The 27,848-nt window shown below is 52.1% G+C and overlaps 1 protein-coding gene across 1 annotated transcript; it reads right to left on the bottom strand.

The window, feature by feature from the left end:
• Positions 1-18,990: 18,990 nt before the first annotated feature.
• Positions 18,991-27,614, bottom strand: NRN1 (neuritin 1). Its single transcript, XM_040983971.1, has 3 exons — positions 27,355-27,614; positions 23,173-23,317; positions 18,991-20,207 (listed from the first exon to the last, which is right to left on the bottom strand). Exons 1-3 carry the CDS (start codon positions 27,407-27,409, stop codon positions 19,979-19,981), a joined length of 429 nt encoding a protein of 142 aa, XP_040839905.1. The 5' UTR covers positions 27,410-27,614; the 3' UTR covers positions 18,991-19,978.
• Between the last annotated feature and the right edge of the window lie 234 nt (positions 27,615-27,848).

Below are 27,848 nucleotides of genomic sequence, written 5' to 3'. Positions count from 1 at the left end.
GAAGGTCTAAGCCACCAGTGTCGTCACACAAATAATAAAGATGTGACACCACGTGGCTATATCAGAAAACTGAAGAAGTCTTGTTCCATTTAGGCAAGCATCCCACAAATAACTCAGGGTAAAAAGTCTTAGGCTTCGTGTATTGAAATTCTCTTTGTTGGTTGAAATGTAGCTAAATGCTACACTGCCAATGGTTCCTACAGAAGTCCTTAATTTTATGTGCTAAAGTCAATCCTTAAAAGCTTCCCAATTAACCAAGTTTAAGTGCCTGGAGAGTGCAGATTTGACATGACAGGCACCTGCTGCAAAGATCTCCCACTCTTTGAGATGAAAGAGAAGCGACCACCACTGCAATGCCAGATCGCATGTTGGATTCTGGCTGAGATGAAAAACTGCTCCGAGAGTTGTCCAAGATCAGGACCATTTGCAAAATTGGTTCCCTCTTGCAGTCCAGCTCCCACCTAGAAGTTGTTGATGGTTTCTTTGCTGGGACCTCCAGGGTGACTGTAACCCCTACGTAGAGACTGGCTAATCAGGCAAAGTTCAATCACAGAGAAGCAAATCAGACTAAATGACTGCCCCCATGAGAGGGCTCTGGGAACTAGGAGACAACAGTAATGGTGGACACTGATGCATCACTGTGGAAAGGAAGTTAAAAGTCTCACAGCTCTTAAAAAATCAACAAGCAACCCCACCCCCACCTGATGCCTACGTGACAACAATAAAAAGAAAAAAACCGACAAGCTCTCCCTTGAGAAGAGCAGGAAAAAGGCTGTGTAATAAGGTCTTTCAGGCCCAGCACTGTGGTCTAGTGGCTAAAGTCCTTGCCTTGAATGCACTAGGATCCCATGTGGATGCTGGTTCCAACCCCGGCAGCCCCGCTTCCCATCCAGCTCTCTGCTTGTGGCCTGGGAAAGCAGTCGAGGGCCAAAACCTTGGGACCCTGCACCTGCGTGGGAGGCCTGGGAGAAGTTCCTCACTCCTGGCTTCAGATTGTTGCAGCTCTGGCTGTTGTGCTCACTTGGGGAGTGAATCATCTGATGGCAGATCTTCCTCTCTGTCTCTCTTCCTCTCTGTATATCTGACTTTGCAATAAAAATAAACAAATCTTTTTTTAAAAAAATAATATAGTCTCTCTCCACTTCACCCTTCTAAGTCCTTGGAGTCACCAACTTCCTGCGCTCAGTGGCAGAACGTCCTAGATTACTCGTAGTCCAAAGCTACACCAATAGTTGTTTCATTGTATCATTTAGGGAATAGTGATAAGAAACTAGTCTACATGCTTACCACAGGTACAACTGTTCTTTCCAGCTGGATTGGGGAATGGAGCCCATGGCCATGGAGGGCCAATGGCGTTCACTGCTGATATACTGGTCTGTAGCATGGCTCTGTGTACAGGGAGGATTTTTGTCAAATTAGTAATAATAACCTAACCATCCCAGGTTGAGGAAGGTTCGTTATTCTGCAAGAATTCTAGCCTATGAATTAATGCCTTTAGTTGTAGGATATCTGCTTGAGGTACACTTAGGAAACAGGCTGAATAGATCTTAATGAACTATTTTCTGTAAAACACACTTTAAAATACGTATGGTGACTGTCAGGGCTGGGCGCAAGCCAATATCTCATGTCCGCAGTGTTTGCCTTAACAAAGCTTCTTTCAAGGTTACACGTCTATCCCAACCAATGTTGTAGGTGTAATCCCATTCCTCTGTTTGTGGGTTCCTCTCTGTCTCATCTTCCTCCCCACCAGGTCTTTAGTAACATCTTATTAAAATGTCCATATCCTGGAGTAGTAGGCTAGACCGTGGGATAATAGGTTGAACCTTGGCAGCAGCGTCCTGTGTAAGTGCTGGTTGAGATCCAACCTGCCCACTTCTGATTCAATTCCCTGTAAATGACCTGGAAAAGCTGCAGGGAATGGCTCAAGTTCTTGACCTGCACCCATATAGGAGACCCAGACAAAGCTCCAGACTCCTGGGTTTCACACTGGCCCACATCTGGCCATTGTGGCCATTTGGGAAAATGAATCACTGGATGGATAATCTTTGTCTTTTTCTGTCTCTCTCTTTCTCTGTCTCTCCACTCTCTGTAAATCTCCCTTCAAATAATACATAAATATTTTTCCGAATGCCCACATTCTGTCCATGCTGTTCTGTTTACTATAAACTTACAGGGTGAGCTAATTTGTTGGATGGCCCCAGCAGAGCAAACTCTGGCCTGGAGTGCCTGTAGATACTATATAACTATAGTTGCTAAGCCCAGCACCTATACTGTCTCCCATTCAGCCTTTAGGTTCTGTGGCGCTGGACAGGACTAACAAAACATTTCCCCCAAGAGACTGGGGGTGTGCCAAATTCTGGAGAACCAGGGGACTGAAGAAGAAGCTTGCAGCCCTCAAGTGGCGTGTCCTGTAACAGAAATGAAGAGGGGCGAGTGAGGCATCTCCTGTGTGAAATATTCCTCCTGTATTACCAACTAAAAAATACCAGAATTTGATTTTTTATTTTGGAAGGTAGTAGTATGCTCTATCTGTTACATAGACAGCCCTTGTTGGAATGAAGTTTTTTTTCCAAAGAACCATCGAATTATTTCTAGAAAATTATTTCAATGAAAACGTAGATGTGAGCAGGCTGTGTCCCTGGCTGCTCTGTGTTTGTGCTGGACCATGCTCCTCGTAAAGGACTTGCACTGAGTAGTGTCTGGATGGTTTTGCCGCAATGGGACCTAGCTTCGAGGGGGTGTGTAGTGTTGCCGCAGGATGATTGATAGACCACAGATTTGGTCCCAGCACCAAGCTCACACAAGCCCACCAGCACCATACAATGGACCCAAAGTGGGTCCTCTGGCGGTCCCCGGCACTTCTGCTAGTTACAGTAGCTGCTGTTGGTCCCTAGTTTGACTTTTCACGATTTCAGTTATCTGCAGTCAAGCAGAATCCAAAACTAGTAAATGGACAATTCCAGAAATAAATAATCCATGGATTTTAAATGATATCATTCTGGATTGGATAATGCCATTTTTTAAAAGATTTGTTTATTTTTACTAAAAAGTCAGATTTACAGGCAGGAAGAGAGACAGAGAGGATCTTCTGTCGGTTGATTCACTCTCCAAGCTGCTGCAATGGCCAGAGCTGTGCTGATCTAAAGACAGGAGCCAGGAGCCTCTTCCAGGTCTCCCACGCGGGTACAGGGTCCGAAGGCTTTGGGCCGTCTGCGACTGCTTTCCCAGGCCATAAGCAGGGAGATGGACAGGATATGGGACCACTAGGATGAGAATTGGCGCCCATATGGGATCCTGGTGTGTGCAAGGTGAGGACTTTAGCTGCTAGTCTACCGCTCCGGGCCTAGGACAATGGAATCTTATAGCGTCCCACCCTGTCCAAACTGAGAATCAAATCATCCCTTTGACCCCTGCAGCCACACTCCATATGGTACCTACCTCTTAGCCACTTAGTAAGCATCTCATTCTCAGATCTACAATCGCAGTGCTTATGTTCAAGTGCTTAGGGTCACATCAATCTTTTTTTGACAATCTTTACATTGTTAATTAGGACTCAAAGGTTCAAGGCTACAGGAAAGTGGGTAGGACTATTATTTCCACAGTTTTTGGCGACGGCAAGTGGGGCCCGGGCCAGCCCTGTTCTCGAGATTCCCCTCTCAGTGCACTCACCAGGAAGGGCGCAGCTTCTGGAGCTCGGGCAGGCCCAGGGACAGCTCACCGCATGTTCGTGGTCGCTGGAATCAGGGCTCCGAGCATGGAAGTCGGACCCGACCTGGAACCTGTCAGCAGCCAACAGGCTGCTGGAAGTTTTACCCCCAAAACTCCAAGATCACCCTCTCCTGATCGCATCCACAGCACAATGTTGGTGGCGAGTGGGGCCCGGGAGTACCCTGTTCTGCAGATTCCTCTCTCAGTTATGGTCACATCAATCTTACTGCACTTAATGAAGGTCCTACAGTGTAAAAGGAATAAAACTAGCAATTTAGATATGTCAAAGAGAAGACATAATACATTGCATTTTAGCAAAAAGGTAAAAGTTCTTGATGTTATCATAACATGTATGCACAAAGACACTCTACAGAATGGAGTATCTTTGGTGCAGACCTTTTAAATTCATGCTTAGGTTTTACACAGTACACATTTTCCTTGAGCTTTTTGAAGGTCTCTTGTATATGTAGATTGCAAGGGTTTTGTATGTGTGTGTGTGTGAGAGAGAGAGAGAGAGAGAGAGAGTATACAGAATTCAATACCACCAGTTTCAGACATTGTGAGTCTTGGAACATGTCCCGTATGACTAAGGGGAGCCTACTAAGTTGGGAAAACCTGCTTGCTGCTAAATCCAAAAGATACAAATAAGTGAGCTGAGTGGTAGGTATGAAATGTGTTTGCTGAATTGCTGAGGCACACATCCAGGGCAGGCAGCACAAACCAAACCCAAGGAGCTTATGTTCCAGCACACAGAGAACTCTAGCCAGGTCTGGGACGAAGCTTTGCCCAGGGCACCAAAACTAAGCGAGTGCAGAAACGTTCAACGATGATTTTAAAAAAGGCCCCACAGGTATGAGATGCTACCAGCAAAGTCAGGTGTCTGGTTCCTGACACAAACAGTGTCTGGGGAGTGTCTGGGTGGAAGACAGGCATATCACTTCATGAGAAAAGATTCGAAGTAATGTCACTGAAGAAATTAGACATAAAGAAAACCTTGAGTACAAAGGCATTAAGGCTCAATAAGCTTGGAACATCCACGGTGGAGGAAGGGCTGATAAGAAGTGAAAAAAAGAGATTGGGAAGACGTTGGATCAAGTTGGACACAAACCATTGCAGGAACAGCGGTGGAGGATCCACACCTGACTGGGCTCTCCCGACTCTAACATTTGCTCTCCCTCTCCCCAGCTGAACACGTGTGTGTGGCTTGATCAGTTTCATCCCACTTCACATAGCTGTACCTGCTCAGACATCATGTCCGCCTTGGTGAGCTCCCGAGGCTCGTTGGCTTGGTGCTTGATTTCTTCTCTTCATGGTGACAGCTGTTTTATGAAAAGATCCTGCAGTGCAAGGGACAAGACTGGACAAGGCTGCTGTGACATATGTGTAACCATGAGCTTCAGAGTTCCCTCCGTTCGGTGTTGGATGCTTGCCAGGAAGCGCTCACAGCTGGCTTCTCTTTTGAGCAAGAGAAGATGGCTCAGTCCCACTGGGTGTGCAAAGTATCAACAGAGATGGCTGTTTTGGAGCAGCTCTGTACTTGGAAAGAAAGAAAGGCAGATTCTTGAACACGTATATATTCAGTCTTATTTCCCATTTAAAATTATAAAATCCTTTTATTTTGATGATATTTACATAGTTGAGAGGGATGCATGCCCATGTGGACCACTAGTTGGGGTAGGGAGGGTCAAGAAATGGGGGAAAGTAGATGGGACAACTGTCTCCAATCGCCTTTTCCCTTCCTGTATCTGCGGGAAATGGGAGAGAAGGGGAGAGGGTCGCTCCCAGCAGCCCCACTGCATCAGTACCAGTGAATGGGGGATGGCCACTTGATGTCATCTCAGGGTCCCCGATATAGAGCGTATTCTAGGACATTGCTTAAGTGGTTTCAACTATTCTGAGATGTGTTGATTTCATTGTTTCAAGGCTGTGAAAATCTTTCCAAGGTTCATTTGTTGACATAATCCACCTTAGAGTTTCAATTTGCCCAGATACTGTCCGATTCTTTCTGCCCTCCATGGTACTAGATGCTCTCTGTAGGCCTCAATGAACTGGTTGTCATGGTGCCCATGAGCTTCTGGGTATGCCATCTACAGCATAGGCCTCAGCAACCAAACACACCCAGTTCTGACACATGCACTCTACGGTCAGACCACAGATCCTATGATTTTCACAGTTTGTAGTTCCTGAGTCCAGTGGTCTAGTCGGGGAAATCCACAAAAATCTCACCAGAGGTGACCCCAGACCTGACTCCAGTGTGTGCCAGCCAATGTGGGTCTGGCTCAGTCTATCATCCACATCAGCTTACACACACTGGTGACTACACTCACCTGGTCAATTCTGTCCCTAATCCCATCTTGTATTCAAACCAATGAATGCTGCGACCCAGCGCATCCCTGCTCATCACGCACTTGGCACTCACATACTCCAATGGGAACGGCAGCCTGTTCAGAGTGACTCCAGGCCAGCTCCTAGCCCTGGTTACTGCATGTGCTGGTATGTGCAACAGACTGGTCCAGTCTGTCCTACATCCCATTCGGCTCTTGTACACATCAAATCAGTGTTGGAGCCTAGCTCAGCCTGACCAACCCAGTCCACTATCTAGCCCACACTTATACTGGCTGGTCCCACTGCCCGTCCAACTAGATCAGCCACCAGCCCTGGTCCTTATGCTCAGCAGTGGGAGCTGCAGCCCATCAGAGAGGTGCCCACAGTTTCTCTAACGTGCCCACTCCCAGTGCCTGATCTTGCAATTTCCAGATGGTTCTGCAGTCTAGCTTGACAGGACCTGCCTCTGGTAAAGCCCAACTAGCCTGTACTTACTCTGGCCTATGCAAGCACCAGTGGGTATGGTTGCTTAGCCAACCCTGGATCTCCCCCAACCCAGCTCACCTGCAGGCCAATGGGTGTTGTAGCCCTCCCCAGCCCGATCTGACCCCAGTCCCAGCTGTCACACTCACCAGCAGGAGCAGTGGCCCAGCACACATCATGGTTTCTTAGTGTTATAGGTTGCGATTAAGATCACACCAGACATGTCTAAGGTTTATTAGGGAGTCTTTATTAACCAAGTTTGATGATAATAGAGCACATTAGAAATAGCAAATCACAAGTCTGTTTTGCAATCCAACCAATCATAATCCAACCAAACATAATCCAACCGAACATAACCCAAAGAGGAGCAAATGGTCATTACCCTCAAGTCCATCCATTAAGCTGAACACCCATGTCCCAACTTCCCCAACAATATAAGTAATCCAGGTCCGGCGGCATGGCCTAGTGGCTAAGGTCCTCGCCTTGAACACGCCTGGATCCTATGTGGGTGTCGGTTCTGATCCCGGCCGCTCCTAGTTGGACAGAGGGGACCCTGGGGTGCATGCTAAAGGGATACCAACACTGTGTGGTACCTGCAGTTTCACAGTAATCCATTATGTGTTTTAGGAAGAAGTGGAGGGAAGGAGCTTGAAGACTCCAAACACCACTGATAATGAAGAAATTTAAAATGCTAACTATCATGACGTGATCAGTATAAACTACGTAATGGTCTTTCTTGAAACAACACCATGTCCCACACATAATTATTGATTGAAAGATGTATTGAAACCATGGTGGGAAGTTACATGAAAGATTAAAATCATCCAAAAAGCAAAGCGCAAACCTAACGGGCAGAGACAATATGTAGTTTCCAAGACAGAAGGGCAGCTTCAGAGAGCTGGGTAGCTGACGGGCAGATCTGGTGCCGGGCTGTGATGTCTTCTGTCTCTACCACCTCCTTCCTGTTTTTAGCCCAGTCTTTCTCAAGCTGTGATGAGAAACACACTGACTATTTCCAAATGGTACAGAGCCCCTGCTGCAGAAACAAACAAACAAAGAAACATGGACAAAAATGAAAGTTTCAGAGTTGATCTTCCCCAGTGTCTGCCTCTCTGTCGAAAGAAAAGAAGCGAGACAAGCATGTGGACATGAGCGTGTAGTAGCCTTGGCGAGGGGACAGGCTGTCAGGGAGAGCTTCCACTGCAGCCGCTCGCATGGCTTCCTTCAACACCTGGCCACGTGCCACTCCCTCCTGACTTGTGAAAGAGATCCAGAAAACCCAATAACCAAGGGTTTCTGCAAGCAGTGAGGGGCGTGTTAGAGTGAAGGGCTGTCCCGCCACTGGGTTGCTACAGTCCCTGTTCCTCCCGTAGGTTGTTCTTTTTCTTCTTCTTTTAATATAGTGGATGTAGGGGCAGCCATGAATAAGGAACTCCCACATGTCAGGTAGACTGATGAAGGCAGGAATGGCAGTGAACACACAGCTGTGACCCAGACTGCCCTCTCACTTGCCATCTATGGGCACACCTATAGGGCAGAGCACAATAGGACTGACTTCATGGAAGGACTGTTAGAGGTAGACGGGTCAACAACTGAAAAAGAAGACTTCACACTGAATGTGTTAGCAGTTCTTGTTAGGGATGGTCTTCCACAATGACTAAAGGATTTTATTGAAGAACCTAGGACTAGCATGGTGGCTCAAGAGGCTAATCCTCCACCTTGCGGTGCAAGCATTGCCTATGAGCGCTGGTTCACGTCCCAGCTGCTCCACAGCTGATCATATTCCGTAATTATGGCCTGTGAAGGCAGAGGAGAACGGCTCAAGTCCCTTGGCCCCTGCACCCATGTTGGAGACCCAGAGGAAGCCCCTGGATCCTGGCTTCAGCTCTGGCCATTTTGGCCATTTGGGGAGTGAAATGATGGAGGGAAGGTCTCTGTCTCCTGTTCTCTCTGTAAAATCTGCCTTTCAAATAAAAATAAATCAGTCTTTTAAAAAGAGAGAGATGCAACCTGTGCTGTCTCTTCAAGTCTTCTCACAGGTTCCTGGAATCCGCCTTAGAGTGCAGGTGAGAGCATGTGAAGTTCTTTGACTCCAATCACAAGACAGTATCAGATGGTGGTTACTTTGCTTTTATAGAGAACTCCATCAGACCCATTTTCTTTCATTTGCTTTATCTCAATGTCCCCAATGATAAACAGCATCTATTGGCTCCCAACAACTCAGTTGACTCGTGTCTTTTTTCTCTATTGCCAAGACTAGAACCCGGTAAACTACACTTCCCAGGTCCCTTTGCCAAGTGTTTCCTGTTGGTTTCTGCCGAGGGGAGGCTCTGGCTGGAGATGGCCAGGCAGGAGAAAAGCTGAAGCAAGATGTCTTCCTCCAACTTGGGAGTGGAGAGGCTTGGGAGAGGAGCGCATGTCAAGGGTTTGGAGCCAGGGTTTGGAGATACAAGGATTGTATGATTTGGAAAATGCCGTTTTCCCATTTAAATCTTCCTGGCCTGAATATTTCAAGGGTTCTCAATAAGACTATAGGCAATATTACTTTCCATTTTTATTCGCCTGGCCTTTTAACATGTTTAAATAAATTCCATGGGTAGAATTACTTCAAACTTTTATTTTAAACAGATTGTTTTTGCACTTAAGATACATTCTCAGATGACTTCATGGTGACAGGAATCATTGTTTCATATATGGACAAATTAGCAAACATTGAAGAATAAGATAAAAGAATATGCCAGGAGCATTTTTGAAATCATCTATTGCTATGTTAATAATAATAATTAATAATTAATAATAATTTTTAAGCAGTAGTTTGAGTAATTTTGAGTAATTATTTATTCTATGTCATGGCTTTTATGAATAAAGAATTTAAGAGTATCTTGGCTGGTTGGTCCTAGCTCGGGGTCTTCATAAAGTTGCATTCAATTGTCAGCTGGGACTGCAGTGACCTGAAGTTTTGACTAGGGCTGGAGGACAGACCCTTTCGGAGGACACATCCACGTGGCCACTGATGCTGGCTGAGTTCTCAGTTCTTCTTTTTTGCGGAATTTCTCAAGGTGGCTGAAGTATCCCATATGGCTGAGCAGCTGGCCACCAGCGAAGAAAATACCCCCAGTGACCGAGGGAGAAGCTGCAGGACCTACTATGCCTTTGCTTTATGGTCATTTTCTTCTTGTCCTGTTGGTCCCTCAGGGCCAGCCCTGGTTTGCTGTGTGGAGGGACCACGCCCAGGTGTGTGCTCCTGGCATCGGGGCAGGCGGTTTTGTAGGCCGATACCTTAAGTGTAGTCACAGTGCTTCCATGGGGTGACAGGTGTATCGTCTAAGTGAAGACACAACATGGGTAGCTCTCTTCCTCCAACCGCGGAGAAGCCGAGCTGTAGATTTCAACTGTTCATGGATGAGAGGGAGGGAAGGAGGGGAGGAGCTGGAATCCCTGGAGCCCAAGGAGAAAATCAAGCAAGCTAATGAAATGTTGAGCAAGTTGTTCCGAGAGACAGGAAATGATTAGAGCAAGGAGGAATTGCTTTTTTCTCCTGTGTCTATACTGCTGTTTTCAGCTATCATTTATGCATTTCTTTGTCTCTAGACCGTGATGGGTCTTCCATGACAGGCATCTAACAATTTCATATTTCTCTCCTGAGGGTAAGTCCCCGGTTGCCAGGGAGGTGTTCTGGTCGGGGCGGGGTGCGAAGTTAAAGGCATTAGCGAGAGGTAACAGAGAGAAGGGTTGCCGTCATCGACAGCTTTCTTTGTATTTTCAGAAAATGAGAATGTGTAACTATGCATTGCCATTTAGAAATGTTTATTCAGTCAACGTCTGTGCCAGGCATAATGCTAAGTGGTGTGGGAGACATGCAGGAGACCTGGTTCCTAACCTCAAAGAAGCTGTGGTCGGAGGCCAAACAGAGCAGCAGGCGGCTAATTACAACATGGAAGTGTGAGTAGCCAGGGTCAGCCGAGGGCCAGCAGCATCATCCTGACAGGAGGACCAGAGAGAGGTGCACACAGGCTTGAAGGAGAAGCTGGCTGGGAGTACAGGGTAGCAGTTACCCTGGAGGAACTAGAGGAGCAAGGCCATGGGATAGGCGAGGGAGGACAGCGAACCCGGTACAGCTGTGGAGTGTGTAAGTGTGAGGCCCACAGACGGCAGAGGCTGGGAGAGGCTGCCTGGGTGCATCACCCAACTCCGTGGCTTCCTGTGTTAGACAGAAGGAATACGTTCTGACATTCCACAGCACACTGACTGTTGTTGACAAAGAACTGCAGGAGAGGAGTTCAAACTCAAAGCCATGATGAGATGGAAGTGCTCACTGCCTCGACTCCACCACTCCACACGCTGCAAATATCCTGAAACAACGGAGTACATCCCCTGAGCACCTGCAAGCGTCTCCTGTTCCGCAAAAAGACAACTGTGGATAAAACCCTTTAGGAATGTAAGCAAACACATTTAAATTATAAAACAAAAAGCAAAAAGAGCCTTGCATGCGTGCACACACACACACACCAGGTGAAAATATGTGATGGAACCAAGTGTTGCCCTGCAGGGAAACTGCTCAGCAGGTTCTGTGGGGGAAAAGATGTCAGCACATGTACATGATAAGGAGTGACTCAGTCCACGAAACTCCAAAATCAAAGGGCACGTACGTGGCTGAATTATAACACCTGGATCTTTCCTTTTTGGGCCACCTGCAGGTGCTAATTTTCCCAGAGTGAGTATTGACTCTCTGGAAATTTTTGAAAAGCAAACACATAAAATATGTTGCCAGCCATATCTGTATGTACTGGCTACATGCCGTACCCAAAATGGCGCCGGCCGGAAAAGCCACATCTTGGTGTTTGGTGCAGAGTCACGTAGCATTCACTGTACTGCGCAGGTGCCTAGCGCATGCGCAGTGAGCTGCGGCGCGGCAGGCACGTAAACACTGGGACTGACGAATCCAGTCGCCCAGAACCCTGCGTAATCATGACGCCGACCTATCATCGGCGGAGGCGGGGCCAGACAGCACATAAGAGCAGAAAGCCTGCCGGGGTTCGGCGTCCCTCCTCTTCATGTTGGTGTGCACAATAAATTTTACCGCAGGAGGCTTCACTCGCGTCTGCGTCTTATTGCTGGGCGGTAAGACACGTGGGCGCGACAAAAATATTCATTAAAAGACCCATACTCTTATTTTTTTAAATTATTTGTTTGAAAGAATTCCAGAGAGAGGCACAGGAGAGACAGAGATCTTCCATCTGCTGGCTCACTCCCCAAATGGCTGCAACAGCAAAGCTGGGCCAATCTGAAGCTGGCGGCCAGGAGTATCTTCCAGGTCTCCCATGACAAGGAAAGGAGCCCCAACACTTGCTGTACCTTTGCCTTCTTTCCCAGGTGCACTAGCAGGGAGCAGGATTAGAACTGGAGCATTGTAATGCCTAACTGGCATTGTATGTGGTAGATTTACCTGCTTGCCCCATTGGCGCTTGCCCCAGGGCCAATATTCTCTAAAAAACAGAGTGTCTGCAGCTGGCTGGGAGAGCCAGGCTCTGAGGGCCTTGGAGGTGGAAGCCAGCAGCGGTGAGGAAATCTGATAGCGATTATCAATCGAGGGAAGGACCATGTACAGACTGAAATGCGAAACTGAAGAAGCAATTCATTAATTCTGCTTTTTCAAATAAATAACTTAAAATACATATATAGAGTCAGTTAGCAGGGAGAGGATCAGGTTTGCAAGGAGTAGGGGATAGCCTGTGTGTCTTAGAAGACATAGAATTACAGGGGCCAGTATTGTGTTGTAGCAGGTAAAGCTGCCAACTGCAAAAGAGGCATTCTTGATGGGTACTGGTTGTGTTCTGGCTGTTCCATTTCTGATTCAGCTCCCTGCTCATGGCTTGGAAAAAGCAATAGAAGACAGCAAGTGCTTGGGCCTCTGCATACATGTGGGAGACTTGGAAGAATCCTCTGGGCTGGTTCCTGGCCTCTGTTGTCCCAGCCCTGGATACTGTGCCCATTTGGGGAGTTAGCCCAGTAGCTGGAAGCTATCTGTGTGTATGTGTGCGTGTGTGCTGTGCCCATACAGCTCTGAGCTTTAAATAAATACATACAAAATGCACATAATTATGGCTCTCTGTGCTTTGGGAATACAGGAAATGCTGGACTTGCAGCAACTCCTGCAAGATAACGGCTTGGGCAGGGACTGAGCCATCTGCCTCTGCTCTCTCTTCAAGGGCTAGTCACGCACAGCAGTGGAGCAAATGCAGCTTGCTGCTCCCCTCCTGTTTAAAAGAGCACAGGCAGTGTGGAAGGCAGGCAGGGATGTCTGCAGGAAAACACGCTGCCTAAAGGCCGCTGGACATGCTGGACAGAAGGCAGCAGGTGCAGGAGGCGGAGGTAAAGCTCGGGGACCTGGGCTGGAGCCCATGGTTACGCCTCCATGCCCTCTGTGCCCCTTGCCTGCTTCAGAGCTGCCTGCCTTGAAGGATTTGTGTTTGGCCCAAGTTAAATGAGCCATTTGTCTGGGATTTCTCTCTCCCTGCGGGGAGAGCACATTTAGACCTTGCTGCACACAGTCAGCGGAGACGACCAGAGGACTTGGAAGGTCCCAGAGCCATTTTTCACAGTCAATCGCCTTCCCCAAAATCCACTGACTCCTTCCAACAAATAGAGAGACTGAGGCAGGCCCAGGGCTCTGTGGCTGTGGTCTCATGGAGTGTCTTCCCTGCTTGGGCATTTCCACTCACTGGCTTGCTTGGTCATGCTTCTCAACCAGGGCAGACACCCTCTAGGTTTCCCTAGTGTACAAAGCTCTTGTGATGTGATTGCACTGCGGATCAACAACGCATCCTATCCTTTCTCCTCCTCCTCACAGAGCCTGGGCTACCAGGACTCTCCTTACACTGCTGCTGGGATCTGTCTGGCTGTACTGTCTTTCTGTCTGCATGACCCTTCTTAAGGCATCCATACCGAGTGACTGGTCCCCTCTGTTCTAGAGAAAGGTGAGCCACCTGCTTGGGGGTTTTGTACTGAGTGATTTTTGTGCTCTGGGTATTGTACCAAGCAGAAAATGCAATGCAGGATTTGCTCAGGTGATGAGCTCTGTGGCTAATCTTAGAAGCTGTGATTTATTGGGAATATCATTACTTGGTGCTATAGCTCCTGGATACACAGTGAATCCATCTATCAATGCAACAATGAACTTTTCATATCTGGAAAGGCCCATGACGATTATAGAACTGAGGAACTCAATAGCTCAGCTGTGTGTTTGTCCTTAGAAATGTATTTCCTAACCTCTCTCCTCCTGCCTTTTCTCTCTGTCATATGTCCAGGCTGCAATGAAGCTGCCCCTCCCTCGCCTTCATACACCCTGAGAAGCAGGGGTCCCCAGATGCCCCCAGCACATCCTCATTCCTAATGTCAGGACTCTGCACATGATGCACTCCTCCCACTGAATTGTGCCCATGCCAATTAGGACTTGTGTCAATTTTCCTGGAGTTGCTAGAGAAGAATCTTCTAGTTTCCAAAGGCTGCTCTAACTCCAGGCCCCCTTCCTCCTCCTCCAAAGTCAACAAAGCTGGGTCCAGTCTTTCCCAAGACAAGACCTCTTTCACCTCCCTCTTGGACTTCCAAGCGCTTGCCATTCCATGGACCCTGAGACCACCCAGGAGGACACCCCTATGTTTAGGCCACCCAAAACCTTCATTCTCCTTGACCATACAACTAGTGCATGTGTAGGTTGCAGGGACTGGTGCAGGAGTCTGCAAGGCCACTGTTCTGCCCACCGTGGGACTTACATTTTTCTTTATTGTTGTTGTCTTTTTACTTGTGTCGGTCAGCTTTCATTTGGCAGCAAATTGAAGTGAGGTTTTAAAATTTGTCCTGAAACAGGTAAGTGCTCAAATTTCAGCTCCTTCCCTTGCTGTCTGTTGATCTTATTTATGAGAGAGAGAGAGAGAGAGAGAGAGAGAGAGAGAGAGAGAGAAATGGGAAGGAGAGGGAAAGGGAGGGGAGAGGAGGGAAGGAGAAGGGAAGGAAAGAGGAGGGGGAAAGGGGAAGAAAGCCATTTCCCTTCTGCTGGTTCACTCCCCAAATACCCAGGATGGCAGAACTGGTAACTCTTGGGCAGAGGAGACCCAAAAGAGCTACTGCATCATCTACTGCCTCTCGGGGTGTACATAGCAGGGAGCAGGGACTGGCACTCCTATGGGGGACCCTGGGCATCCCAAACCACACCTAAATTTCTACACCAATTCAGTTCACAGGCTGTTCTTGACTGGGTTACTAACCTCTTTTTAATCCTCCTTCTTGCTTATTCATACAATTCTCCTAAAGAACTTTGGATGGAAATGGGCTAATCTTTGTCTGAAAACTTCAACATACTGCTTCCTATGTAGTAAGCGCTCAGTGAAAAGGTTGTAAAAGTCCAGCAGAGGAGGCTGGAGGTGGGAGGATCCAGAGATGGAAGGTGTGCAGGTGGTTCAGTGCCCCCAGGGATCTGGCCCTTTCCCCGCCCGGGCAGGCCCTGCCTGGCGAAACCTCACAGGATGAGGCAGGCTGACTTTCAGCCCTCTGGCTCCCTAGTTGCAGTTCTCTTTCCCCTGGCTCACCCTCCACGGCAGACTGGCTTGGAGGTGGCAGCCTGGGCACCCATCCTGATGGAGACTGCAGGAGCCCAGCCTCACCCGGGCCACTCCCTGCACCCCAGGTGCACGTTAGATTAACTCAAAGACAGCAGGAATTTCCAGGACTAAGCAAGCCTGACTTTGCATAAGAGTAGGGAGTGGAGGGGGGAGATGGGTGGAGGGGTTGGGGGTGTCTCCTGAAACCTTTGCAAACCAGAGCAAGTGGTGCTGTTCTGGAGTGCATCAGGATCCCAGTGGGATGCCATGTGGGTGCCAGGGAAGATCGGCTTTCCAGAAAGCTGTGAGGTGGCCCACGATGTTGACAGAGACAAAGCAAAGCTGCAGCAGAACAGGCTGCCGGGAAGCGGGTACACTGTCCTCCCTTAGGAAAAGAATCTAGTGTCTTCTCACAATGAGAGCACACCAGCCAGACTTCTCTGTTGAGCGGTTCCGCCTCGGAGGGCTCTGCTCTCTTTTAAAGAAATAAAAACACCAGCATACAGTGTTATTTGAACAGGAATATTTATGACAACAACATCTGCAGAGCCCCCAAACACACAAAACCTTGAAAACCCTAAAAAGTGCATAAAGAGGTGGGGAATTCAAGTAAAACGGAGGACAGCCGTTCTATGAAGTGTTGCGTAGTGCTTTGAAATGGAAGGACCTGCATGTTGAGCTGTTGGCCTTGAGAAAGTGGTGGCAGAGAATTCAGACCAACAGAAGGAGGACCCAGCATTCCCAGCCTCCTAAGGTCCAGGTGAGTTGTGCTCGGTCAGGGCCAGGTGGAGAAGCTGTGGAGAACACTAGCCTCTGGGTGAGTATCAGGGGAGCTAATAGTTTCCTCATTGTGTCCCCGAATTACTTTGCTGGTCACAGTAACTTCATTGCCTCATTTGTATTCCATGTAGGGGCAGGAAATTAGTGTAAGTGGCCAAAGTCAGTCTGGCAGGGGCAAGGGGCTGCCAGGGACCCTGGAGGAGGCATCCACTGCAGGGGGAGTCCAAAGGCTGAGGTTTGGGATTTGCAGGCAGAAGCAGTCAAGGTCTGGCCTGGGCTTTGGTGATGATGAGCGCATGCATCAATCAATAACAGCTGGCACTGGGTCGCCATTCTATTGTCCGCGAGTTTTACCTGCTCCGTCTGCTTGGATGCCAGCAGGCACAATCCCAGGAGGTTGATATGGTTAGGCCCATATTCCAGACGATGAACTGGCCACTGCCCCGGTAGCCGCTGTTAACTGGCCTCTACCCTCAAGCCCATTTTCGCCCAAGGGTTTGAGGTGGAACGTGGGCACTCTTCTCTCCGTTCACAGGGTGCTGGCCCCCAGAGTTTCCCAATTCTGTCACATGGGGACTGCTCAGGTGCTGACCAGGAGGCAGGGTCCTATGGCTGCGGCCCATTGGGGTGTCCAAGCCACTCCCTGCACCCTGTTCCTCCTCACCTGGGGGCTCTGGGGGCGGGGTGGGAACCGTTTAAGTTTCTGTGGATTGCTGCTGCTTGGCAGGCAATGATCGCCTGGGATGGGGCTGCAGTCTGTTCCATGAAGCAGATCCCCCTTCCCCCGAATGCCCCCTCCCTCTCCTTGGGGACTAGGGCTCTGAGCCCAATGTCTGCTGGGGTGGAAGGGGGTGGTTGCTTCTCTGAGGGGGCCTGGTGCCTAGAGAGCACACCCTTCTTGGAGGCCTGGGGGGGGGATACACTTTCCTGGGGGAGGGGAGGCAGTGGTGGTGGGTGGTAGGGACCCCAGGAAATGGGTGTGTGGATTTCCAAGAAGAGCCTGTGTGAGCATCCTGGAGCAGGGTCACTTCTCTAAGCACCCTGAATACATTCGCCCTTGCCTGCCCCACTCCAGAATGTGGCCCTGGCCTCCACCAGTTCACCAGGGTGCTCACCTGCCTGCCCTCCTCCATGCACAATGCCAGCTCCAACCCTGTGCTCCCTGCATGCCGCTGCCTCCTCTGTGCCTTGCGGTGCTGGGCCCTGCTTCCTTTAACTCGCAGCCCCCAGGCCCTGCAGCATCTTCAGGAGACCCTGGCACGGCCTTCAGGGCCCCCGCACTCTCGCAGGAGGCGGACAAGAAGCTGCTTTCTTTGGGTCAGTTCAGCTCAGGCCATTGTCGGGGAGTGAACAGATAAATGGAAGATTATCTCTGTCTTTCTGTAGAAATCTTACAAAAATTTTTTTTTAAAAAAAGAATAAATTCTCCAGGCCACACACACAGTGTGTTCCCCAGTCTGCCTCCACAGCACACAGGAGCCTGCACCTTCGCCTGCGATGGGCCACGCCGGTCCCCTGCAGGAGCGCCCTGGGACGTGGAAGATGGTGGCCGAGCAGCACTCCGCCGGCAGGGCAGCCCCAGTTGCGAAAGGAGTAGGTGAGGGTTCTGGAGTAGGGCCTGTTTCTGGTCCAATCTTCCAGGGTTTGATTTCCAGGTGAGAAACCTGCGCTGGGAGGAAGAGGAAGGGGCGTCCGCTCTAAGAGGCATTTGGAGGGGAGCCTTGAAGGGTCCCCCATGCACAGACGGGGGTGGAGGAAGAGGGAGGATGTCCCACCAAGACGTGCTAGAGCAAAAATCTAGGAGACGCCCCTCTTTTTCCTCCTAGCCCCCTTCCCCACCTAGCAATGGTATTTAAAATAGGCTCGAACATTTTCTTGTGAATTCCAGGAGCTTTATCTGCACTGAGGTAAATAAGGAGACTGAAACCATCAGCCATTTTCCAAAAACAAAACGGGCTTCCCCGAGTGACAGCGCGGATCTCTGGGTTTCCATTGAGAACCAGGGGCGGCGGGGAGGGGATGGCTGCGGGGAGTCGCGGGTGAGATGGCTGCGGGGAGGGGCCCGCACGGCGCGAGCTGGCGTGCGTGCGGGCGTGCGCGCGCGGCCCTTCTGCTCTGCCTTTCTGGGTCCCGGCAGCTTGCGGTGCTCGGGGCGCCGGGACGCGTGAGTTGCCGGAACGCAGCGCGTAGGGGCAATGCAGATGGGGCTGCGACCCACTGGGTTTGATTTATGAACTGTTACACTGGCGATTGTTTACACATTACATTTCAGAGCCCCCGCGCCCGCTCTGCGAGGCGGGAGGCGCGCTCTGCGGGGCCCGTGGGAACCCACTCGGGAGGAGGGGGCGTCCTCCGCAGCACTCCCTCCCCCCCACACTGCCCCCCGCCCCCGCTTCCCTGGAGAAATCAGCTTTCGTCGTCCTGGAAGCCGGAGGCCGACTGGCGCGTCCTGGGGTCCCCAGCCTGCGACAGGCCTGCAGTCCCTGGACCCCCGGGCCGCCCAGGCTCATGTTTACGCAGCCGTGTTTACTTCTCTGTAAGACCATGCGGGGGCCTATAAATAGGAGAGGTGGAAGCGGCTAGGCTGCCAGATCAATAGGGCCCCGACTCCTCGGCCTTTCAGCTGAGCCGTCTTATTAATTATGAACGAATTCACCTGCTGCCCGCCTCCCGGCCCCCTGGCTGGAGCCCTTAATGGCGGTTCCTTCGCAGGCAGCATCTGGCCACCGCAAAAGGAGGAAGCGGATCGTGGTTAGGGCCCTGCTGCGGGTCCGGGTTAGGGCTCAGACCCACAGCTGGGGCGAGGGCGGAGGGCCGGCCTAGGGCCTTGGGTCTGAGCGCGCTCTGCGCCGCACGCAAGCTCAGTCCCTCCAAACGCCACCAAAACGGATTCTCTGCTGATCAGAATCATAATAATTCGTTCTAAAACCTCTTTCCTTGGAGTAGACAGAATTTGGCGGAGGCGGTCGTGGGTCGTGGGTCGGGAGAGGGTCTCTTCCAGCGGGCAGGGCAGCCAGCAGCTCTGGGAACTGGCGCGCTCAGCTCCTTGGTCCTGTGTTCCCGGCGGGGAAGGCGCAGCAGACAAAGAACACCCCCGTTTCAAACAATAACTTTTTTTTTTATTTTATACTTCTCTATACTTTGTAGCAAATCTTTTTTTGCTGAATTTAATTTATAATAAACTTTTTAAATTACATCTCTCTTTTGTTTAAAATCAAGGCTCTTTTATGTCAAAATCTTTTGTGTATCTATATTTTAGGTTAACGTTTAACATCCCTCCCCCCTTGTGATCTACAGCGTTGGATATTCAGGTATTACTGTGTGTGGAACAGCTAAAACAAGAGAGAGGAGGGAACGCAAAGGCGGTGTCGGGAAGATGGGTCAACAGCGGGGAAAGCTAACCCTTCCGAGGCCTGGGCAGCGCTTCTGGCGACAGGCTGCACCTTAAACCAGCCGCCCGCTCTGCTCTGGCCTTCTCGCGCGCCCGCGCCTATCCGGAGGACACACAGCCGCCCATCTCCATGTCCAGGCGCAGTTTCTGGAGGAGAAATGTGCGGTGGCAATGGTCAAAGCAAGATACTGTGCAAGAAAATGGTGAGAGCGTGGGGGATGCGCGGTCGGCTTCGCTGGCGGGCGTCTCTCTCCTGGCCTTCTCTCCACGCCTTCCTAGTAGGAGGAGCCCATCATTTTTCATGCTATTAACATGATAATATAGTAGGTGGCCCAGGGCCGTTCCTGAGATTCTTTTGCCAAAAAAAAAAAAAAAAAAATTAAATTGAAAAATGGGGATGGGTTTGCCGTTTTCTCATTGTGTGTGTGAAGACGGACTAAAGCTGAGGTCCGATTTTGGCTGTGCTCGCTCGCGCACGGGTCGGTAATATTTGGCAAAGAAAATACGAGAACGCTAACGAAATCTAAAAACAAAGAGGGAGAGGGAAAGAACCGGGATTTCCCACAATCCTATATGAGTGTTTTCAGCATCACAGAGAATCACAACGTCCCCAAAGAACGAATGAGTCTTCCTCTCGGTTTCCGGGAGCATGGAGTGAGTGTGGGTGGGCGCGCGGGGGAGCTGGCCCTTGCGCTCAGAAGGGAAGCCAGGTCGCCAAAGCTGCCGAGAGGGACGCGAGCAGCACCGGCAGCGCCGGGAGCAGGTGTCCCGCCGCGCGGTTGCCGCTGCCGCAGAGTTCGAATAAGCTGCCTTGGATGTTGAGGTTTTTGGATTCTTTTCTCAGTTTATCCCACATATCTTTCGCCCCTTCCTGGCAATCCGTAAGGGCTGTGACCGTGCAGCTGTGGAAATCCTCCCAGTATCTGGTGAGGAACAGAACAAAACACAAGAAGTGGGTTCACTTGGAGGCGCGGGGAGTGGATCCCTTGGGCCTGGCACCCCCCGCCCAACCCTCCGCAGCAAGGCTACTCTCTCCAGGGGCGCTCTCCGTCTGCTGCCAGCTTCGTCCAAGACCCACCCTCTCCTTCCACGGCCTCAGAGGATCTCGACCCTCTGAACTCGGACGTCCAGGGGCAAAGAGCGTCCCCTCCCCCAAGGCTGGCCTTTTCTCTTGCTGCCCGGCGGGGACCCGGCAGCCGGGAGCCAGGGCGCAGCCTCCGCGTGGCGTTGGCACGTCGGCCCGGGCCGACAGATTGCTCGCCGTCCTAGGGGAAAGCTGGGGAAACAGTGCTAAGCCTGCAAGCTGCCGCCCATTTAATACCTCTTAGCCTGCAAGATGGGCGACTCGCGCGGAGCTCGGCCCTCCCCTCCTGGCTTCGCACACTCTCCTCCCCCTCGCCCCTTCTGTCTCCCTCCTTCTCCCGCTGCGGGGCTCTCGCCCTCGCTCTCGCCCTCCTTGTCCCTCTGCTTTTGTTTCTCGCCTTCCTCTCCCTGCCCTGGGCCCTTCGACCTCCTCCCTTTCTTCCCCTTCTCCGCCCGCCTCGCTCCCGCGTGGCTCTCCCGGCCCTGCTCTCCGCGGTCCCGCGCGGCGTCTCCGATTGCTTCCGGAGCCTTCTCCTCCTTCCTGCCTCTCCCCGGGTTGGTGAGTGTTTGTGCCCGGAGTACCTGGCGCCGGCTCTGCAGCCTTCGCCCGCTTTTGCAGACGCCTGGATTCCAGGCCTGCGCGCTCGGTCTCGCTTCTTCCCCACGCACCGGTTTGTTTGCTAGTCTTGGGACTTGCCTAGGCAGCATCCTCCCCTAAGGTCTTTGCGGGGTTAGCGGCCCGGTTTCCCAGGGCCTCGCGGGCGCGCTGGTTACCCACCCTAGTCCACCCTACTCCACCCTGCCTCCTGGTGACCGCGGAACTCAGCCACCTCCACCTCCTCCGCCCGGGCTCCGCTCCCGGCTCCGCCCCCACAACCTTCCTCTAAACAGTCCTCTTTCTCTCTATTAAAAAATTATCCCCCTTTGTTCTGAAAACCCAAAATAGGTCCTGAGACTAAATATAACCCCCAAACCTAGATCGATTCCTGGGGCGCTGTCTTCTTGCGGTGTTGAGTCGATCCCAGGGACTGGCTGAGTCTAGAATGGCTCCCATCTCACTCTGACCCTGAGCGCCAGGGAAAGGGTCCCCTCGCTGCCCCATTGCGCTCGGCCTGCCTTTCCACCCTCTCTCCGTGTGGCTCACCCACCTGGACCATAACTCTGCTGAAGGCAGGTGTTGAATTTGATTCATCCTTTCACTGCCACCCCGCCTCTGGCTAAGAGTGAAATTAGAAGTGCCTGGGGTGTGTGTGTGTGTGTGTGTGTGTGTGTGTGTGTGTGTGTGTGTGTGTGTGTGTGTGTGTATGTGTGTGGGGGGCGGATGTCTTCCAGGTTCATCAACTTGTGATCAACAGCCAGACTTAGACACCCGTGGCTGTCCCGAAGAACTGGATGTGTGACCTGCACCTCTCTCCTACACCCAAGGGAGGACTCAGTCTTCTCTTTTCATGGTGCACCCTTAGGTGGTGACTGAGGACAGAATTTGTCCTGGGCTGGGGGAGATGGGTGTCAGCTGAGACTGGTACCAGCTTCAGGGACCCCCCCTGTGGGCTCTGACCCAGGGAGGGGCGTCCTTCTCATTTCCTGCATTGCAGTTCTATGGTAAAACAACACAATTTCCCCCTAACCTGAGACCCCCCTTGTGAAGGCAGCAGTTACTGAGCACAGGGAGCTCATGGTGGGCGTGGGGTGCTTGTGGTGACCCCGACTCCTGTATCAGGAGCCAGACACGCGGACCAGGTCCTCACGTTCCCTGTCCTCGAGGGGAGGGGCGGAGGAAGGAACTGACCACAAGGAGGCTGTTGCTGAAATTAGTGCCCCCTCCAGATCCTGCAGCCTGGGCACCTGTAGCCTTGGGGCAGTGTGTGTGTGAGGGGCCGCTTTGCGGGGTTTATTTTTTATTGTAGTGAAGGAGAGAGGAAGGGAGAGAGAGGGAAGGAGAGAATGGGGGTTTTTGTAAAGTCTGCAGTGGCTAAATGTCGCAGGTGCATTGCAGTAGGGCTCAGCCCGTGACCTCATAGGCTACCAGAAACCGCTTTCCAGCTAAGCTTTGGGAAAACGCCCCCACCCCAGTGGTGGGCATGGGGGGCATGCCCAGCCTTTACAGTCCTCTTCAGGCTTGCTTTACCTGGAGGAGGAAGCTAAGTGGGGCCCCTCCTCCCCAGTCTGTAGCAAACTCTATAAATTGGGGCTGGCTACCCCAGCAAGCCCTTCACCGGCAAAGCCATTGATATGTCAGTCAAGCCTGTGCCCACCTCCTTCCTAGAAACCCAGGCTGGGGCCCACATTTTCTTAAAGTGTGAATGAGCCAGTGGCTTTCTCCTTAGGAGCTCCTCAAATCCAAACCTTTCAGAGAATCGTGGCAAGCCACTCATTCATGACCACGGGATGCGTGGTGATGGCTGGCTGGAGATGGCCACAGTGGCAGATCTCAGGGGCCTTCCCCCTAGGGGGAGGGAGGCAGCGCCATGGGTGCGCCCAGCTCCGCGTGCTCAGTGTGAACCTGTGGTGTTGTAGGAGCCCGGGCCCCTTGTGGAAAAGCCTAGCTTTGGGACCCACCCCAAATCACCAGGCCTTCTCCCGAGGATGTAGTTCAGAGGAGGCGCCCTGGGCGTGGGGGGAGCCAGAAGGTTTGGCGATCTTGGCCTGGGGGGCAGGACGCAGCAAGGCTGGCGCACTGCGGCTGGCGCACTGCACAGACCGTCAAGGCACAGCGCTCTCCGACCCCAGCACCTCAGCAGCGTCCCCCTACCATCCTCCCCTCCCCGAGACTTGGAAGGCCAGGTGGCCAAGGAGAACACTTACGTGCACACGGTTTTGATGTTGGTCTTGTCATCCAGGCCCTGCGGGTAGTTGGCCATGCTGTCGCCCAGCTTGAGCAAACAGTCCGAAAAGCCCTTAAAGACCGCATCGCACTTGCCCGCAGCTCTCACGGCCTGCACCAGGTATGCTGCAGGGAGGACAGGACAGGGGTCAGTCAGCACCGCCACCCGCCCGCCCTGGCGCCTCCTCCACCCAAGCCCATCCCCAAGTTGGCAGGCCCTCTGCCCCAGTTCCAGCGTCCCAGGCTCCAGCGCGCAGAGTTGAGGGAATGGGGGACGAGGCCCAGGCGCACAGTGCAGCAGCCCACGCCGCGTCTGCTGCAGCCGGTCCGGGCGCAGCGGGTGTGGGTGGATGGGGAGTGGGCGAGGCCCGTCTCCCCTCTAACTCCCGGCCTCCTTTCGTTCCGCAGCTTTTTTTGTTTGCGGCGCCCCCTCTTCACACCTCCTTTTTTTCTACTCACTCCCTCCAACACTCCCCCTTCAAGCCCTGGCCCGCCTCAGACGGTGCCATCCGCGAGGCGACAGCAGGGCCTGGACCACAGAGAGTGCGGTGGGCAGGTGGTCACCCACCTGCCTCAACCCGGCGCTACCCTTCCCCCACGCGCGCTCACGGTCCATGATGGCCGCGCAACAAACGCTGCTGGAAGAACGAACGAATGAAAACAAAACAGAAACAAAAGTCTCGGGAAGCCAGCAGCAGTCAGGGAAACGGATGGTTTCATAGCAAAGCTGACGGACTCCCGGGGAGTGTGTTGCAGGCAAAACCCTCCCCTCTCCATGGTAAAGAGGGCGGCCTAGGCATCCGTGGTCCACAGGCCTCGCCGGGTCACGGACGTGTCTGCGTGCATGACTTTGTCACCTCCGGAAAGGTCGAATCCAAGGGCCAGGGCGTAAGGCTCTGGCTCCGGGAGTCTTCCTCCAGAGAGGCTGAAGAGAAGCTGGAGCGGCGTGGGGAGGGCAGCACAGGAAGCAATCCAGGCCACGCAGAGGGCTAGGCTCCTGGCCTCTGGTCAATCGCGCTACAGCCCGAGCAGCCGGACACCGGAGGGGGCTCCAGGCCGCTAACGCGCTGCGGTGGCCATTTCTCTTTCCATTTTGCCAGAAACCCAGCGGCCCCCTAACCAGCCCAGGGCGCCAAAAGGGCACCTAGAAACGCAGCAGGGCCCCGCTGTGGGAGAGCAAGGAGAGGGTGTGTGTGTGCGTGTGTGCGTGTCAAAGCCTCCCAACACCCCACCTCCGAGCTGTGCCCCGTGGGGGGTATGTCCTGGTCCCCGCGTCCTGGTTCCCGCGACCTCTGTTCCCTGCCCGACACACACACAAGGCTCCGCAGCAGCCTGTCCCCACGCCGGCCGACGCAGGCCGCGGGAGAAGGTGACCGAGCTCGCTGCAGCCTCCGAAAGAACGCACCGGGTTTGCACTCGTTGCAGCCAAGCGAGGCGGGACTAGCGCCTTTCTAATCCGGAACGGGAAGCGCCGGGGAGAGGCGCCGAGGTTAACTTTCCTCCTGGTTTGGATAGATATTCAAACCTCCCTACACCTTCCCTGTCCCCTTTGCAAACAGAAACCGAACCGCCTGTGCCGAACAGGCTGAGACTCTCACGAAGAAACGAAATTTCCGTCATTACAATGAAATCTACCCGGCGCATCTTGCTCTATAACGCACGTCACCAAATACTGCTTCCAGCGAAAACGCGGAACCGGGCCTTTCCATCCTCCTCTGCCCTCGGGCTAGCCCCACTCACCCCTTACCTCCACCCTCCCCCAAATCTCGCCGGTTGAAAACAAATCCCTGAAAGGCTCGGGCAAATCTTGTTCTTTTTTTTTTTTTTTTCCAAGGGGAGTTGGAGCCGGCCGGGGGCGGGGAGCTCTCCCGTTACGTTCTCATGTGAGGCGCTGCTGCACATCGCGCATGTGTGAGTGTGTGCGTGTGTAAAACAAGAAGCCGTGAAAATCCCTGTCCTTTGCCATCACATTCTCCTCCGGCTCCAGTCTGGGCTGCGAGGCCAGGAGCCTGTGCACCGGGCGGCTTCCTGCAGGTGCAAGCGTCCCAGCAGGTCGCCGCCCCGCGCTTCCTTCTCCGTCCTTTGCTGACACCCTGGTTTTGGGGAGGCTCGGACGCCCTTCCCTGCCCTCCTTGGCGTCCCAGCCCGGTGCGGTCTACTCTCTCTCTTTCATGCATTCGTTGGATCTCTCATTCATTTCGAATTTCTCTGGCCACATCTCCCTCCCTCCGCGTCCACCACGTTCTCCAGCTCCTCACCTCACCCCAACCCCCACGTTGATTGCCTAGCGCCAATGGCTTGAGACAGCTCCCAGTAATAACGGGAAGGGCAGTCGTTCGGGGACACAGACACTCCATTCCCCTTGCACAGCGGACAAATGGTCATTTTCCGGCCCACGGTTTCCGTGTCCAAGATGCATCCCCCCTGCACAATCTATGTCTTTTTTCTAATCCCTCAAAGTGAGATTATTTTTCACCCTGAAATTATCTGAGACCTTCTCCGACTAAAATCTGTATCCGGGAAACTATTGTCATCTTAAAAAAAATATTGTCATCTTAAAAAAATAGGAAAGAAAAAGAACAAAAAAAGAAAAATAATTTCACATTCCAATTCCCCAGTGCCACTCTCATTTAGTGCCAATGTCTGCGAGGTTTGCTGCCTTATTGGTTGCAACTGTGTGCTCCTGTCTGAGATCTGAAACAACCAGGTGGGGAGTCTTTGGTCATGTCTATGTGCAAAAGGAAAAAAGCTAACATCCAGCATCCACACTACAGAAGATCCCCATTAGTGCAAAAAAAGAAAAAAAAAAAAGAAAGAAAAAAAGGAGGAAAAAGATGCCCAGAGACCCCAAACCTTAATCAGGGCAGACTCCATTGTAATGCTTAGGAACTTCAAACCCTATTTCTTCCTCATTCTTCAGGGAGAAAAATGTTGTTCGCTCCCTGCCTGCCCCAAACCAATTTCCTAAAGCAATCTCCCCGTCCCAATTCTGCAAAGATTTGCCTGCACAGGACACCACAGCCCCTCTCAGTGGGAGCTGGCACTTCGCTCACTCTCCTGAAACCCTGCTTGAAGAGCTCCTATTTTTTTCCTCATGTCCATTCTATTAATAACCTGCTTCAATTTCACTTTTGGACCAGGGTTAATTACTGTTCCCACCCGGGCCATAAGAAATTACAGTTGGCCCATGCCTCCTCCCATAAGGATTTCTGGCAGGTGAATGGAAAAGACAGCAAGTTTAACAAGCCACCCCTGGCCACGTTAGCATTCCTGAACGCTGGAAAGGGGGCTACAGAAAGCTTCCCAAATCAACTCCCAAACAAACAAAAATAACAGACCTCTGGTTAAACACATTCTAGGCGAATACTTCTAACCCCCTTGCTAAATCTAAGACAAAGATGCCCACGTGTAAAGTTAGTAGACAAACGTGCCTAGAAAAAGTCTACGGGCAGATGTTGGTCTGTTTTCAGCTTTCTCAGCGGTAAATACTGCAAAAGATTGGGTCTGGGGTCTCCGAGCATTCTGGATTTACAAGATTTCCCCTTCTCTCTCTCACACACAGCAGCTCCCCAAGCCCGGCTGCGGTGCCGGTCCAGACGCTGCAGCTCGAATGTGGGGGAGGGGGAACGAGAGAATGACAAAGTTCTAAAATGCAGCACTTCGAGCTGAGCCCAGGAATATTTTGGCTTTCTGCACATCAACTCTGCCGTCCCAGGTGCCTGGCCATCTTGTTCTGCATTCACCTTTCGACCCTGGCTATAACTGTCCAGCAGCGGCGCAGGGGCCAGTAGCATTTGCCCCAGAGCACACACACCTGGTGTGACCCCCGAGAGGGGTAGCGCAGAGGCTGTGCACTTTGTGGCGGGAGTGGGGACCCCCGCTGTGGGACCTGAGCGCGGGTGTGTGTGGGGTGGGGGGCGGCGCACTCCTCTCCTGAAGAACGTTCCGAGTTCCCTTTTTCTTTAGCAAAAGCAAACCGGGACGTGCCAGGTCCCTGGGAACCGCGGTCCCCAGACCCTCGGGAGCTCGCCGGGTTTTTGCACCCGGGGCCCGGGCCGGTGGGTTCCCCAGCTTTGGCGCGTCTCCGGCCGTGGGGGGCTCGCCTTCTTCCCGCCCGCTCGCCCAGAGCCGCCCCGCCGCCGCAGGGCTGGGCGGCCACTTACCTATCTGCACCGCGAGGATCAGCGAGATACATCTGCCGTTCAACTGAAGTCCCATCCTACGTTTAGTCAAACCATTGGCGACCGCACACCTTTAAAGAGTTAGTTTGGAGAACGCGGGGGAAAGCTGAAAAATAGGCATTGCCAACAAGTTCTGGGAGCGACGGAGACTTTGTATACTGGGGAGGCAGAGGGAGGAGAGAAAGAGAGGGAGCGAGGAAGAGACAGGAGAGAGAGAGAGAGAGAGAGAGAGAGAGAGAGAGAGAGAGAGAGAGAGAGAGAGAGAGAGAGGCTGGGGGGGGGGGAGGAGAGCTGGGAATGGTTCACTCCATTAGGAGGGGGCGGAGGAAGTATAGCCCGCGAGCAGCCCTGACGCGGGGGGATGACATAGAATGATTTTTTTTTTTAATATAGACACCTTGGTGGAGAATCGCCATTTATAGTCATCAAAAGCTGGAATTAATCAGATATTTCCAATTAATGTACTATTCGAACGA

Source organism: Ochotona curzoniae, unplaced genomic scaffold (assembly GCF_017591425.1).
Source record: "Ochotona curzoniae isolate NIBS_2020 unplaced genomic scaffold, NIBS_Ocur_1.0 contig_4064, whole genome shotgun sequence".
NCBI classification, from domain to species: domain Eukaryota; kingdom Metazoa; phylum Chordata; class Mammalia; order Lagomorpha; family Ochotonidae; genus Ochotona; species Ochotona curzoniae.
This window is presented reverse-complemented; position numbering and strand designations above follow the sequence as displayed.